This window comes from Lagenorhynchus albirostris, chromosome 9, assembly GCF_949774975.1.
Source record: "Lagenorhynchus albirostris chromosome 9, mLagAlb1.1, whole genome shotgun sequence".
Classification (NCBI taxonomy): Eukaryota; Metazoa; Chordata; class Mammalia; order Artiodactyla; family Delphinidae; genus Lagenorhynchus; species Lagenorhynchus albirostris.
In genome coordinates this window covers 23,497,691-23,514,417 of record NC_083103.1, presented here as the reverse complement: position 1 = coordinate 23,514,417, position 16,727 = coordinate 23,497,691, and the positions used below count along the sequence as shown (strand labels likewise).

The 16,727-nt window shown below is 36.8% G+C and overlaps 1 protein-coding gene across 3 annotated transcripts in view; it reads left to right on the top strand.

Annotated features, from left to right (window-relative positions):
* Window positions 1–6,989, top strand: part of PDHX (pyruvate dehydrogenase complex component X) — a 78,090-nt gene extending 71,101 nt beyond the window's left edge. For 2 of the 3 annotated variants that reach the window (XM_060159422.1, XM_060159420.1), the window contains exons 10-11: window positions 801–865; window positions 3,316–4,335. In XM_060159422.1, the coding sequence (XP_060015405.1) occupies window positions 801–865; window positions 3,316–3,574 (324 nt within the window). In that variant the 3' untranslated portion in view covers window positions 3,575–4,335. Of the gene's footprint in view, window positions 1–800; window positions 866–3,315; window positions 4,336–5,440 lie in introns of those variants that run through there. The other variant, XM_060159421.1, reaches the window with a different exon arrangement.
* The last annotated feature ends 9,738 nt before the right edge of the window (window positions 6,990–16,727 follow it).

Below are 16,727 nucleotides of genomic sequence, written 5' to 3'. Positions count from 1 at the left end.
TATAGGATCAAGAACCAAAAAAAAAAGTTCATTTTCTAGGGCTTTGTAATTCCATTTCTGAGAACTTATATGAAGGAATTCAAAAGAAACAAATGAACCAAATTACAGCACTAGGAAAATGACTAAATTGTGGCAGGTGCAGTATTTAGAATGTTAAACAGACATTTAAAAATCAGTTGCAAAGACTAACAATACAGAAGATGCATATAATACTGAAAAGTAACTATAAAATTCTCTGTTTTTTTAACAACTGTTTGAAGTTATATATATGTTATGGGTGAAAAAGAAGCAAACACTGAAATGAAAATCGATGCGTTGGTTGTGAGATTGTTGCCGTTGAATAATTTATTTAAAAGCTACTAGAGTAACAAGAAAGGCTCTTCTAATACTTTGTCTTACAAGAAAAAATTTTATAGGCAAAATGGAAAATTTCACTGTATATATAAAAACCACTGAAACATTCTGCACAGTGTACAAGGTAATTCCAATATTTGAAGAATTTTTAAAGGGAAATGATTTTTCTAGAGTTCTGATTCACATGTGTATAGCTTCTTGGATTATCTGTGCTCTAACTTACTCATTTTTTTAAGTGTGTTAGAGAAAATTTTATATATATAATTAAAAAAATAATATATATATATATATATATATATACACACACGTATGTATATATAGTCTCTTATAAAGTCAGGTCAAGGCATATCAAAGATGAGAGTGTACCCTATAAACATATTTTTAAGTGACAAAATCAGCCATATAATGTAGTGTTGGTTGTCATGCTCTGTTTGTATTTTTCTCAGGCTCTGTCAAAGAAAGCTAGAGATGGAAAATTGTTACCTGAAGAATACCAAGGAGGATCTTTTAGGTAAAATTTAAACTTAATTATTTGTAGCATCAGACATAAGACTTATGAAGTCCTTGTTAACCTGTTTTCATTTATTTTCTGAAGCATTTCTTTAAAAATTTAAGCTAAATATCATACTTTATTTAGACAAGAGAATATGTGAAAATGTTCTTCAGACAGTTAGTCTTTGATATGAATCAAAGCTAGTAGGAAGCCATTAGGGTTAGCTAGTTAACCCATTTAGATGTTCATAGAATGACATTCAGGGTCTGACATACAATAGATTTATAAACGTCAACTATTTTTTTTCTACTTGTGATTTATTTTAAGGTCCTTTGGGGTAAAATATTAACACATAGACTCCTGAGTTATTATCAGCTCTATTTTTGTTTATAACTTACAGTACAGTACACGGAGTGTAGCTGCAATGTTTTATAAAGTGAAGAAAGCTGTGTAACCAACCAAAGCAGAATAATAAACATTATCTGCATCCCATAAGCCTCCCTTTACCCTTCCTAATTCTCACCCCCTTGAGGGTAACCATGATTCTGAAAATTATCACCGAAGTTCTTGTTTTGCCAACTTTGATCTTTACATAAATACATATTTTTCAGTGTCTGACTTCTTTCACTCAACATTAATGTCTGTGAGGTGAACCACGCATGTAGTTGTGTGAAGCAGTCATTTATTTATTATTGCGTTATAGTATTCTGTAGTATGCTGTATAAATATGCTAGTGTCCATTTCACTGTTGGGCATTTGTGTTGTTTACAGTTTGGTGCTCGTGAACATTTTTGTTAGTGTCTTATGGTGACTATATGTACATATTTTTGTTGTATAGACCTGAAAGTAGAATTGCTGGGTTTATAGCTTTGGTAGATCCTGCCAGATAGTTTTCCAAAATGGTTCTACCGTTTTTTTCTTCCATCAACAGTGTATGAAGAATTCCCGTTGCTTCATATTCTTGTTAACTCTTAATATTATTAGGTTTTAAATTTTAATGAATCTTGGTGTGTGTAGTGGTACTCTTTGTGGTCAGAGAAATGCAAATTAACGATGTTGAATACTGTTTTCATTTATCTGTCAGCCATTTGGGTATCTGGTAACTCATCGGATAAAATACCTGTTGAAGTCTTGTGTCTATTTTTAAAAATGTTTTATAGTAGTTCCTTTTTCCTGATACACAGACTTTTATAGGATATATATTATTTGAAATACCTTTCCTACTTTGTACCTTGCCTTTGAAACTTTCTTGATGGTGTTTTTTAATGAACAGAAGTTCTGAATTTTAATAAAATCCTATTTATCAGTATTTTTCTTTATAGTTAGTACTCCTTGTTTTCTGCTAGGAATTATTGTCTATCCCAGAGTCATGAAGTTATTCTTCTGTGTTATCTTCAGAAGCTTTGTAACTTCTCACATGTAGGTTGCAATTCATCTGAAATTAGATTTTTGTCTTTGATATGGAAGTAAAGGTCACGATGCTCTTTTTTTCCCCTTTGTGGATAATTAATGGACTAAGCCTCAATTATTGAAAAGATTACTACTTCTCTGTAGCATTGAGAAGGTAACCAAGTGTGTTTGGTCCTTTTCTGTATTCTCTCTCCTTTTCAATTGACCTGTTTGTCCTTCCCTTGCTTAATACAAGCAAACTATAACTTGATATATGATAATGAAAGTTTTCCAAATTTGTTCACCATCAAGATTGTCTTTCCTGGCTTTGTACTTCCAAATAAATTTTAGAATCAACTTGTCATTTTTCATACACACACACACACACACACACACACACACACTAATCTTGCTCAGATTTTTATTGGGATTGCATTGAATTGTTTGATCAATTTAAGTTTAAGGAGAATTGACATCCTTATAGCGTTGAGTCTTCCAGTGAATGAGCGTGGTATAAACCATTGTTTACTTGTTCTTTGATTTCTTTCAGTTGTGTTTTATAATTTTTTGTTTAGAGGTCTTATATATGTTTCATTAGATTTAGTCCTAGATATTTTGTATACTATTGTAAATGGTATTATTTTCTAATGAAAGCAACTTGTATATAGATATAAATTTTTATATTGACTTATTATCTAGTGACTACACTAAATTCATTTATTAATCTTACTAGTTTATCTATAGAGGCTTAGATTTTCTTTGTACACAATCAGTTCATCTGTGAATAATAAAGTTTAATTTCTTTTTTCTAGTCTTCATACCTTCTATTTCTTTTCCTTGCCATATTCCTCTGCCTAGGACTTCGAGTTCAATGCTGAATAAATGTTTATATTAGATACAATATTTGTGTGTTGATACTTGTTTTTTTGATCCTACTGTAAATGGTATTCTTTGGTCTTTGAGTAACTTGGAATAAGGTTCTGTGGCACAGTTTTTTAATAAAGTAAAAATATATGGCTCAGGGAAAGGGTTCTTTGATTAAGGACATGCCATCTTCAGAGCTTTTTGTTTTCCCCTAGTATTTCCAATTTGGGGATGTTTGGCATCGATGAATTTACTGCAGTGATCAACCCTCCTCAGGCCTGCATTTTGGCTGTTGGGAGATTCCGACCTGTGCTGAAGCTCACTCAGGATGAAGAGGGTAATGCCAAACTGCAGCAACACCAGCTCATAACGGTCACAATGTCCAGTGACAGCCGAGTGGTAGATGATGAACTGGCTACCAGGTTTCTGGAAAGTTTTAAAGCAAACCTGGAGAATCCTATCCGACTTGCCTAATCCTCAAAGATGAGAAGTTGGTCTTTGGCTTAGTTAATTGTATCATTGTTACTGAGAAACATACACTATAGGAAAACAATTAGGTATTTAAGTGTAAAGTGAATGAAATGTTTATTTAGGGTGAAAGAGTTTGACCTGAGTTGTCTTCATTTTCATTTTGGGTTCAGAGTTATATAAATAAATAACAAACTGTAACTAATGGAAGGAAGAGAACATTTGGTTAGTCAGATGCATTTTTAATTTAACCACTGGTGCTGTACAAAAGGGATGTTCAGCTAGATGTAAATTAAATTAGATATTTGGCTCATTGGAGCATTTTAGAATATTTGAGGATGTATGATAAGTTGTAAAAGCAAAAAATTTTAGAACTCTACCTTAATTGTGTTGAAATTAGAAGTGGTCTTCAAAGAGATGCCCATTAATGTAGCAGTGGGACGTCACTTTTATAAGCACTGCTCTAGATATACTTGAACAATTTAGTATGTACAGAAGTTTATTCTGGATACTAGCAGATAAATAAGAATCACTCTGTATTAGGGGTTGTGGCAACATTATTGAATTTTTTATGTATATAAAGCCATATGTTTTAGAGTGGTTTCTATCAGTCTTATTTTACACTTCTGTGACACTGTGAACTACAGAAGAAGAATTAAAAAGAATCAAAGGTGAAGAAAGAGACCAAAATATTTTGTTTGCTTTGATAATAAACTACAGTGAAAACATCTAAACCTTCAGAAATAAACTGTTCACCTTCATACTGAGTTGGGATATATTAAAGTAAGTTATGCTATTTCCTACCTAACATTTTAAGTTAGTGTTGATTTAAACACATGTTGTTACTTAGTGCATTTTAATCAAGTTTATACTGTGCAATAAAATATGAGAAAATATAAAAATTTCTATTGTATTTTAAATGTCATGACACAGAAGTTTAGTACCTGGATGTATATTAGTAATTTCCCTGGAATAGCTTAAAAGGGATTCTACAGGAGGAGAGAAAGAATTTAAAATCACAGTTAACCCTTGTGAGGGTGAGGGGAGCTGATCCCAAGCAGTTGAAAATCTGCGTTTAAGTTTACAGTTTGTTCTCATATCCATGGTTCTGCATCTGGGGATTCAATCAACTGGGGATCAGGTAGTACTATACTAGGTATTTACTGAAAAAACTCCACGTGTAAGTGGACATGCACAGTTCAAACTCGTTGTTCAAGGGTCAACTGTAATATGACATTAGGAAAAAATGGATGTGAAATGTAAAACTTCAGAAAGAATAGAAGGCCTGTGAAGCAGGTGAGAACTATCCTTTTTATTCCATTGATAATATGAAAATTTGACTAATTGTTGTAAAGGTTAGAAGAGCTTATTTCTCTCTTTTAACAACTCTGCTATGACTGACAAGCTAACTGTAACTGGAATTGGATGGTGATTTAATTAACTAGTCACAGAGCCGTGTTACTCTCTGCTGATGAGAATCACCAGAAGAAAGACTATGTGGTACAAGTTGTATGCTATGACATGATGAACTACTTACGCTCTAACAAAAGAGCTTTCTAAAATAATTAGAGCCCCAGTATATCAATTGCTAAGAAGTTGCTTAATCCAGTTAGTTTTGACAAGCTATTCTTTAAAAATAGTCTTCAAAACTTTTGTCATATTACTGAAAATTGTAACCAAATGCTGTTTTCAAAATAACTTTCATGAGTTACATTATTTTCAATCAGTTTTAACTGAAATTATTAATTTTTTTTTCTAATTTTTAAATCTGAGGAATAGAACGTGAAACAGCTGTAAATCACCCTTGGCTTGGAGTTCTGTTTTTCCAATGGACTGACACGCTTAAACTGTAGTGCATCTGTTTCCCTGTAGGTGAAATGGGTGGTGATACCCGCCCCTGCCTGCCTTACAGAGCTGACATGGACTGCACAGGAGAAATGCTCTGTAAATTCAAGACATTTTAATTCTTCATGGACATCACAGCCAGGCTTTTCATATAATCAGTTGCTTCTCATGGTTTGACTTTTCATGGTTTGACTTCTCAGCTGTTGGAACAAATGCCCGTTCATTCTGACCAAAAAATATTTTCTATACTATTTCTATACTGCTTAGGTTTATGTAAGAAAATCATCATTTCTAAAAATAGTTCTGTTGCAGCGTGAGGTCAGAGAATAACACTGATTTGAGAAAAGGGGTATGGTGTCTTGACTGGGATCCTTAAACAGAGGATGAACTGTGTGCTGTATGAGCAGGCTGTCTTCCACGTTATAAATTTATACTTACTTGTAGTACTGATAGGGATCACACTGAGAGCATATGAAAATGAAATTTTATACCTTTTTTTTTTTTTCTTATTTAAACAAGGAAAATGACCAAAATGTTGGGAAGACTTCTAAGGAAAAGGCAACACACATTCTAGTTAACGCTTGGGCATGAAAATATCAATGAATATTAAAATTTATAAGTCAAAACGGCCCTGCTTCTCCCTGATTGCGACTTCGAGTTAACATCTTCAGGCACAGTTCACTGTCTATTTTGTGGCAGATTAAAATCTTCAGTATACTGCTGGCCAGACTCCTTTGTTTGAAACATTACTAAGAAATTGATACATACTGGTATAAGTGTTTTATATACATGTCAAATGGAACTTCTATTTTCAGATTTTTTTTTTCCTTCCTGCATTTTAGACTTAATTTCACACTAAATTGTACAGGCCAGATATTTGGGCATTATGCTAAAAGTAAAACTAGTTTCCTAACCTTTTATTGAAAGATAGGTGGTGCTGTGAGTTAATATATTGTAGTTAGAGTGTGGGAGAAAAATAAAACTGACAATTCTCAGTTTTCAAGGAAAATTTGTCCTTATTACTCATTGCATCATGGTGGACTTTTTCTCAGGTGAAGTGAGGAAATGAAAGAACCAAGCGTATTGCTGGTAAGAATTAACCATTATTTTAAATGGTGACGTTATTAATGGGAAACTTTTGTTGACTTTTGAAAAAGGAAGTAACAGGGCAGAATTACTTTCAAGTTAATCTGGCCACAATATGCAAGGTAGGTCAAAATGGAGAGGACAGCCATCAGCAGGACCAGCTGGAAGCTTTTGCTATAATGAAAGTGTCCATTGGTTAGATTCTGTACCAGGTCAGGGGCTTTAAAGACGGGAGAAACTTAAGAATATTCGACATGTTCATTTGCTGTGTATATTATGAATATGTGGGGTTGGTGTGTGCTATCGGATAATGCAGCAACAGTGATGCAGTTTCCCAGTCCAAAACACCACCCTCCATGGCCCCCATCACCAGTGTACAAAAGGTTAAGATTCTGATAAGTTATGTACAGCAAGTGGTATATTTCAGGAAACATTTAAGCTTTTTGTAAATGGGAAACACAACAGTTTTCTAATAAAATCATTTGAAATAGTTTTGTGGATTTTTAAAATTTATTTTCTAGTGTCTGTTGATTTCAAGAGATGGGGCCGGGGAGGACTGAAGGAAGGTGTGGTTTGTCTAGACTTGTAATATTGAAGACACCATTGAATTGAAATTGTAGGGTACAAAGATGTATTTTGAAAAACCATTTGCCTCTGTTAGTGGCAGTCTTTTATTTCTTTGACCATACAAAGTTTACTTTCACATTGACTTATATTTTTTGCAACAAATCCAAGCAACCTTATTCTTCCTAGCAAAGTGGCTACTTTTTAAACCTCTAATTTAACCTCTTCTATATATGATATATACAGTTAAGAGAAACTTGGGCTTTTATTAAAAGTTGAGAAATTATAGCAAAATCATTAATTAGTCATGATTTTCCTTTATTCACACCTAAAGTAATTTATTTTTTCTGAAATTTCTTAGTCTATGAAATTACTACTATAACTAAAAAAATAGGTCTTTTAAAGATAAGGCTACTGTGGTCAGATTAAATTATATTAGTCATAGCACTTTATAAAGCATAAAGTATTATATGAATATGTTAAATTTTTAATCACATAAATTGCACTTGTTCTACACTTATGGCATTTATCAGGCAGCTATAATTTATTATTTACTTAATAAATTACTATCCTTATCGAATGGAGCTACTGGTCTTTAGTACATACTTCATTTCCCAAGTTTGCATGCTTAAGTCAAGAGTATTTTAAGCCTAGTTTCAACTTTATCTGTAAACTACTGTGCTTTTGGTAAAAACTTTATCTCTGTGCCTCAATATTCTCTTACCTATAAAATGAGGAAACAGGAGGGAAAATCATACTAATGGTTGCTTACCTTGTTTAATCTTCTCAGTTTTATAAGGTAGGTATATCTTACTTTATAACCATCATCACAAGACAGGATAAGGAAAGAAACTCAGGGATTATGTTATTTGGCCAAAGGCACACAGCTCAGAAGCGCCACAACTGGGATTTGAACCTAGGTCTTTGTAAGTGCCAAAATTCAAGCTCACCACACTGCAGTATATAACTTTCTAGGTTGTGTTATTGCTGCAGGTATAGTTCTGTACTAACAGATAGCATATTCTACTTGCAATAATTGGAAGGTCCTGTTCTTCAATAATAAAATGTGTCTACTACATGGCCACTCTTTTTTTTTTTTTTTTTTTGCGGTACGCGGGCCTCTCACTGCTGTGGCCTCTCCCGTTGTGGAGCACAGGCTCCGGAGGCGCAGGCCCAGCGGCCATGGCTCACGGGCCCAGCCGCTCCGTGGCACGTGGGATCCTCCCGGACCAGGGCACGAACCCGCATCGCCTGCACTGGCAGGCGGACTCTCAACCACTGCGCCACCAGGGAAGCCCTCCCTACATGGCCACTCTTAATTCATATTTCTCTGTAGTGTAGTAGTTTGCTTTGTGCCTTTCTGGTGATTGATGCAGAAAGTGCTGAGGAATTTTTGTTTTCATTATGGACAACTATTAACCTGCAATGCTGAAGTTAAGGGTTGTAACTTCTATCTCCAAATAGAAGGCTTAGGAAAATAGAAGCTTAAAAAAAAATTAGGGGCTTAGTTTCTCTAAGGATAAAAAACATGATATAGGACATTATACTTTAATAAATATCTTTGGTCCGAGTTCAGAGCCAAAGGTAATTAATTACCTCAGTTTTTATTTTGGAAGCTCCAGGCTTCTATATTGACAACTGTATCTCAGGGTGAAGCCTTCTATATTGACCACCTTATCAGTCAGCATCCAGTATTTGCAGCCCACTGGGTGTTGGAGAAGTTCATTGCATTGCCCAGGACAGATCTGTCTGCAGTCGCCAGGGAACTATGAAGCCACCCTCCAGGGCGCGGGTCAGCCTCAGCTGAGAGGGTCACCGTGCCACTGCGGGTGGGAGGCCTGGAGCACCTGCTGTTTGTGTGGGGAGAGCCATGTGGGAAGGTAGTCATCAGGCTGAGCTGGGGCTGCCATTCTGGGCACAAGGCAGGGGCAAAGCATCACTGGGTGTTCTACGCCCACTGAGCAGTCCGGCAGCAGCTAGAATTTGGCAGTGTCTCCCAGGCGCCTTCTCAGAAACTTACTGTGCTTGCTGTAAAGGAGAACTGCTTAGAAGAATCATCGATTAGTGCAGAAGTTCAGAGCAGGCATTGAAGGGTACAGTTGAATCTGAGAAATTAATTAGTGGCTGGCACAACAACCCAACCAGATAGGCTGGGAAATAAAATGCGATCTTGTAATTTGGAATAACTCCAAATGATAAGACATCTTAGTAAGGGATAGCAGTCTATGTTAGATCTACTTTGTGGGTAGGAGTTATTTCAAATAAATTCCCCTGTTAGGTGAAACATTGATTAAAATGTGAAACAAAAGAAGATGTTGAGATATTATTCATTCAACAATGGTGAGCATCTACTGTGTGTCGGCACTGAGGATTCATAGTAATGGCCCTTACCCTCAAGCAGCTTAAACTACAGATAAATGAAATGCAATTCAGAGTTGCAGTAATCAGAGTCTGTGCATAGGACCTGGGCTGAGAGGCCAGTGTCACAGAGGAGGTAACATTTGAACCAGGTTTTTACATTACTGGTTATGACCAGCTCCTTACGGTTTCTGGTTTCTCTAATTTTAGTAACCAAATATTTAGCACTTGTTATACAAGCTCAGCAGTTCATTTTCCATGACCTTGACTCAGTACCTGTACCTATTACTATAATAACTTTAATCCCAGCAAAGCTTAGAAACTTAGTTGGGAGGAAAGCTACCTAGTGGCAAGTTGCATGGGCAGAGAGAACTTTACACACTACTGCTCGCAAAGAAAATATTCTTTGCCAGCTCATCATGCCTAAAGAAAGAGGCTGAGTTTGGAAGAAACGGTCACGCCTTGTATGATGGAAATGTGTTTCATGCCTCCACTCCTCCTACCTCTTCTCCAGGCCGGATTTTTTTGAAGGTGTCTTGTGTGTGCAAACGCATTTTATTAATAGAATAAGTCACCTGCCAGGACAGCCACTTCTTTAGGTAAATCTTCACGCCCATTGTTTTGCTTCTCAAGGGACCATCAGTCGAATTTATTTTCAGAGAATCAGGATCCTATCTTTTGAGTTCTCCAGCTGAGCAAAAACATAGGAGCAGGTAAAAATCAAGTTTTACTTTTACCATTCGGTATTTCTAATGCTAAATATCAAGCTAGTTTGTTCTTTAAATGTATTAGTTGAGAACGAATGCTTGTGAAGTGGAAGCCAACTTTACTCAGCAGTGAGCACATGCAGCTCTTGCCGTGCTACACAGCCACCACAGTTAACTAGGTTTCATTACTTAGTAAATAATTTGTGGGCATTCCATTTTGACGCCAAATCATCTGTTAATTATTGATGAATTAATAAGAATGTATCTTATCTCAACCTGTTAATTAAATACTAATTAGAATATCATGATGAGTTTCCAGGTATTCTCTTTATACCTATGCTTTGATGCAACTTCAGAAGAATGGAAATAGATGCTAAGATATATAGATGTAAGTGTTCCTGAGAGCAAACTCTGTCCTTTTAAAATTTCAATTTCAGTCATTTTTCAGAGAATGCTTAAAGTCATTATTCCTTGCAGGTGAGAGTATATGAGCCTATGAATTAGGCAAAATTGGAAACTTAATATTCAGTGGTGTCACGGGGCTTTTGTATGTTTTGTTTCCTGAATGAGTCATCACAACTTTGGAAAATATTGGGAGGAATAGCTTCCTAAAAAGCCTTAAAAATGGAAAAACTGGTAAAATAAATTAATGTTTTAAAAGGATCATTTGAGAAATTCTCTACAGTACTCTTATTTTCTAGGTAGATATTTCAATATAATTTTCTGGTTACCTAGTTAACTTCATTCCCACTAAGTAGATACAGACCTTTTCTTCAAACTATACGTATGCTGACCATGAAAATATAATAATACAATAGTAATAGCTAACTTAGTGTGTTTCAGGCACTGTTCTCCATGTTTTATACATGTATTATTAACTCAGAAGTTTTCATCATAACCTTGTAAGATAGGTATTAGTATTATCAGCATTTCACAAAAGACATGTTAAGTAACTTGTCTAAGATTACACAGCTAACAAGCGGCGATGACAGGATTCAGACAAGCAGGTTGGTCCCAGAGCCTCACAAGAGATTCTTCTTTTAAAAACATCAATTTAAAAGGAAATCCTGGAGGTTAGCACATTAAAAAGACTTATGAGTTGGGGAAATGCCTCTCTATTGTAGTGAAAACACCTTGCTGAACTTCTCGGTAGCACCTGCTACAGGACTATAGAAATAAGAATATTACAGAAATAAGTCTGTAGCTAAAGCCTCAGAAATCTTAATGTCCTCTAGATTTTAATATTAATGAATGATATATTCCTTTAACCTTCTGATTCACAAAGAGGTGGTAACTGGTGTGGATTAATAATTAAGGGTCCAACAGGAAAACACCTCAGTGTTCTCACTTAGAGGGCAAGTTATTGGGTGATGACCAAAAAGTTCTTTAGTTTTGCTATGAGATAACGAGCTATGGAAAAAGAAATGTCTGATAAATTTTAATTTAATAAATGTCTCTGTGGTTGAAAGTACATGTTCTTTCTATACAGATACCAGAGCTTGGTAAGTAGAAATATCTCCTCGATTTTCCCCAGATGGTTTTGCAAGTGTCTTGAATATGTTTTTCTTTGAAGTGTATTGCTCTTCCACCCTCATCCTTACTACCACCAATGCAGTTATTAGTTTGTAAAATATAACACAAGGCTCATACCTTGTAGGATGCCAGGCTGATTGGGTTTCTCCCACTCTTCATCTGTCTCAGCTTCTAAATGTGTCAGTTTAACCTTCACGAAACACATTCCTTTTTTAAGGACCTGAGGAATCTTGTTGGAGCAGTTCTGTGCCTAGGTTTCAAGAACATACCGATTAAGTAGAAGTATTAGCATTTGTCAGGACTAGCCCATAACCTTGTGTTTTCTCTAAGATGTTCTGAGGCCAGTTTCCCTTTTATGGTGGGTAAATATGTGAATTTTTATGACGGTAGCATTGACTCACCTTCTATTAAGAGGTTAGAGAAGTCTTTTTGTGCATTTATGTTTGCAATACCATAAGACATTCAAAAGGAATTTACCGGAAGACTCCTTATCTGCATCAGTTGTGTTTTTTCATAATTGAAAAATTACACTTTAATTGGAGGATGACTCTTTAGTAGAAGTTTCTACCACATGGTACTCAGATAAAAATAACAGATATTCGGTGGACTTCTGCTTCTTTTGTTTTTAAAGAAAAGAAGTTGGAGGGGGGATAAGACTGTGACAAATGTAAAAGTACTCATAATATTGAATAGATTCACGGACTAGGACACACCAGTAACATGGACAGTCAGAGATCTGATTTGATTAGGGACAAATTTTGTTAAAAGAAACCTTTAAAGTTTCATTGCAATTTTTTTTTTCCAGCACTGAAGGAAACTACTCAGTAGTTAGTGTTGGCTATTGGCAGTGGCCTAAAGTTTCAAACAACAAGATTACCACGCAACAGAATTTTTAAAATTTCTATACATCTTGGTTTGATAATTGCATTTTATTTCACCTTTAGAAAGATATGTTTAAATCATAAGCAATGACAACGTTCGTGTACACTTTGCTTGGTGAAAGGTGGAGATGCTCACTGACCCTCATGTACCCCAAACATGTTCCAAATTTGACAAAAGATCAAACTCCTTGTTCACTACTTTGACGCCTCTACCCACCTCTCTGCTCCCAAGGAGCCATTGATGTGGATTCAAGGGGGAGGACATTTATTAGGCTATGGTGCCAAGACTGCCTGCCACCTGTTAGGATTCTCTTATCCTTTCCACATGGCATGTGTGGTCAGATCAGCCTAAAGCCGTCCCTACTTGGAAGGCAGCCTCCTTAGGAAAGGCTGGATTAGGCGGATTCACTTATCTGCTTTGCATCTTCAGGAAAATCTCTTTTCCTTTTGATTTGTGTTCTTGTACAATTCTTTGTGTTTTTCTTGACAGGGGAATGGTAAACTGAAGAGCTGAGATAAGGGCGTGGACCTATAGGATAGAAGGCGTAGAAGCTGTTCAACCTGTTTTTGTTCTTGGGTTAGGCAGTGGTGTGCTGGTAAATGTTTTAACAACCAGCTCTCTGGAAAACAAATGTATATACATATATAATCAAATGTAAGTCTATTAGAAATTCTACTGATATACAAAAAATATACAATTTGCAAATTTAATGGAATATACAATACTATTAAACAGTATATTATAAATACAGTAAGAATTCAATAAAATATACAGTTCACACACAATAGAATGTACAATACTCTATTGTAAATTTTTTATAGCTCACCAATTCTCCAAGAATGCTTTCATTGATTTTATGGAAGCCTTGTATCTGTAGCCAAGCTATGATTGCAGTTGATGAGTAAGTGTGGTTCCTGACATGAATGCTGGTTGATGTTTTCCTTTACATGAAAGAGTAAGATGATAGTTAAAACAACAAAGATGTCATATTTTGGAATTTCGCTTGTTAATGAAGAGAGTAGCATCCTTTCTAAAACCAGACAGTTTTCAAATATTTAAAGAACATTTCCTCAAATTTTGTGCTATTCACAATGTACCAGCTACAGGCATGACATACTTTAAAGTTTAATCTGCATTATTTATATTTTTCCATCACTTTATAGGCAACAATAAATCAAGCCCCAATTTTTTAGCGTTTGCCGATTTCCATGATATAAATGTTCTGATCTCAAGCTACCAATGTGTTGTCACTGAACATGGAGTTGGGAAGAGATGCATGGCCATGCACCATTATATAGCATTTCCCACCAGTGCCTATACAACAGATGTAAAAACCTCAAGAACATAGATAATAGTAAAATGTAGTTAAGTGATTAGGACATGATGAGCTTTGCATATTAGCTTTGTTTTTGATATAATTTATTTAATAGTAAGCTTATATAATTAACTTTTGATAAGGGTTTGCAAAATTCAACAGTCAGCTTTTGTGAGCTGGTACAAGCCAGTTTCAGCACACTACTGGCCTTACCCCTTCCAACTCAGATTAGTGGTCCCCTAATGCCAGTGGTGATGGGGGCAGGAGAAGACATGCCAATATGCCATGCTTTTTAAAATACAGAATCCTGGCCCCCACCCCTGGAAATAAGTCTGAGATGAGACTTGAAACTGCAGTTCAGAACAAAACCAAACCTCCCCGGGTGACACTGATGTGCGACTACATTTAAGAACTGTCCCTCTGTAAAGAGTGCTTATAGTTCAAGCCAGCTCGCCAGGGGAGTCTTGAGTCAGGAGTCCCGTTAACAGTATGTCTTTCTTTGCCTGGCCTTGCTCTCTGCTCATGTATTGTTTCCCTTTGGAACCTCAGCGGGGAGAGAGGAGAATGGGGTCTGAGGAGAGCGAGTTCTTTTTTGAGATTCTGGGGCTCAGCCACTTTTTCTTCCCCTGTTAACATGGGGTATCTTGGCTAGCACCACTTTGGATCCTACAGAAGTAGAATCTAGCCCGCTTTCTCAGTTCTTGACCAGAAATTAGACTCTTAAAAGATACTCAAAAAGCAGAACTAGATATGAAAGGCTGTGGGCTCATTAGTTGGAACCATGAGATCTTTGGCTGGCTGCTGACTCATGGGGAAGTTCTGTCTCAGTAGCCCCCATTTTCATGTCTTTGTTTAGTAAAGCTTAACAGCAAAGCGTGATTGGCTCTTGTGTTGGCGTAGAGCCTGCTCAAACAAATGTAAAACAATGGTGGCCTCCATCACTTTTTTGAAATTAATTCATGAAAACCTGAAATTAGAACACATGAAGTAGGGAATGATGTCATTGTTTCAAAAGGGCTTTTGCTTTATGAAAAGGAGAAAGTCACCTAGAAAATACCCTTCAGATAATTTTACACGGTGCTTACAAAATCCTCACTAATGTATATATTTGTGGAAATACTATAGCATTAAGCATACTGAACCTATATGTTCATTGTACAGTATCCAGAACCTGTTTTCTTATAGCTGGGAAATAGAAAATATGGTCCAATTGGGGCGGGGTGGGGGTAAGGGGGAGAATAGGGGAATTACATACTAGCATAAGTGTATCTTTGGAGACACTCACACCACCAAAACCTTCTTCTTTGCTAGGCTGAGAGTTATTTGCAGGCAACGAGACTGAGCCAGCAATTTTGAAACTGCTTTTGTCCCTGTAACACATCCTGGCCAATGAAATTACTAATGAAAATTAAGGAACCTTAGCTTGAGTGAAAGTTTTAAACTTTTCTTTTAAGTTCTTGAAATCCATCATAAAACATATATATGAGGGAAAAGATTATGGGTTGTGGAGCAGGGAGGCCAGTGCATGAAGTCAGATAAACCTAAAATTGCATGTACTCATAAAATTCTGTTATTTATTAATTCCCTTTACCCAAAACTTCTCATGGACAATTTAAAAAGCCAGTGTCCAGGGGTGGGGGGCGTGATCTGTCCGGGACCATTAGGAGTCAAATTGTTTTCCTCATCAGTTCCCAAGTCCTCTGGTGAGCCTTAAGTACATTAGGGCACATGAGCTATGCTACAGATAGAAGCGAAAATAGAAGATGATTAGGGCATTACATTTTTTTTAAGTAATGACATTTCTATCTAAAAGCTTCCTTAAGACCTGTGAATGCATAATTTCAAAGGGAGAATGTCTAACCTGATAATGACAGGCAGGCTGCTCTTGGGCATGGAGAACAGAGATTGGAAACAAAAGCAAGCAAACTATGTGATTGGTTTTACTGATTTGCTAGTGCCTCACATTTGTGCTGAGACCATTTACTCTATTTCCTTCTACCTTAGCTACTCCAACTTGGAAATGTGTAATGTTCTGTGCAGCAATGTGGTCGTGGGACAAAGGGAACCAACAGATCTGATCCCTTTCACCACGTTTCCTACCTCTTCCCCTACCCCTCTGTATTTCACGTGTCACACGTGGGGCTTGCTGACTTGTGTCTCTGCCTCTGTGCATCCCCTATCTTCCCATCTACGACTGCTCTCTGCCACCTGGATCCCTCATTTCATGACCTTATGCAAAGAGATCTTGTTCCAGGAAGGCTTCCAGGATAATCACCATCCTGTAATCCTCTGCAGACCAGACTACAGAACAAGCACAGCTCTCCCTGAGAGCCTGAGGAAGGTCATTGCTATAAGTCTCTTGGAGAGGTAGACTGATGCCATGAACTGGTGGTAAGTCCTGACTGGTCTCCACATGCTCTGTATGCTGTCCCTGGGGCCAAGAAGCAATGCCAGATGAAGCAAATGGGGACACAGAATCTTATCATGAACTTAGCAGGGATATTGTCCTTTCATGATACCATTCTGTATTACAATCCTGCTGTCCCTTTCCTTCCGTGGCTCCTTTTTAAGATAAAGTTAAAATTTCTTAGCCTAAGGGACAAAGCCCTTCATGATCTGGCCATGACTCTCCAGCTTCTCCCTTAATTATGTCCCTCTGCTGCATCCACATAGATCCATCTGTTTTTTGCATTCCCCCGAAATGACCACTACTTGCCTTTTTTTTTTTTTTTTTTGCGGTACGCGGGCCTCTCACTGCTGTGGCCTCTCCCGTTGCGGAGCACAGGCTCCGGACGCGCAGGCCCAGCGGCCATGGCTCACGGGCCCAGCCACTCCGCGGCATGTGGGATCCTCCCGGACCGGGGCACGA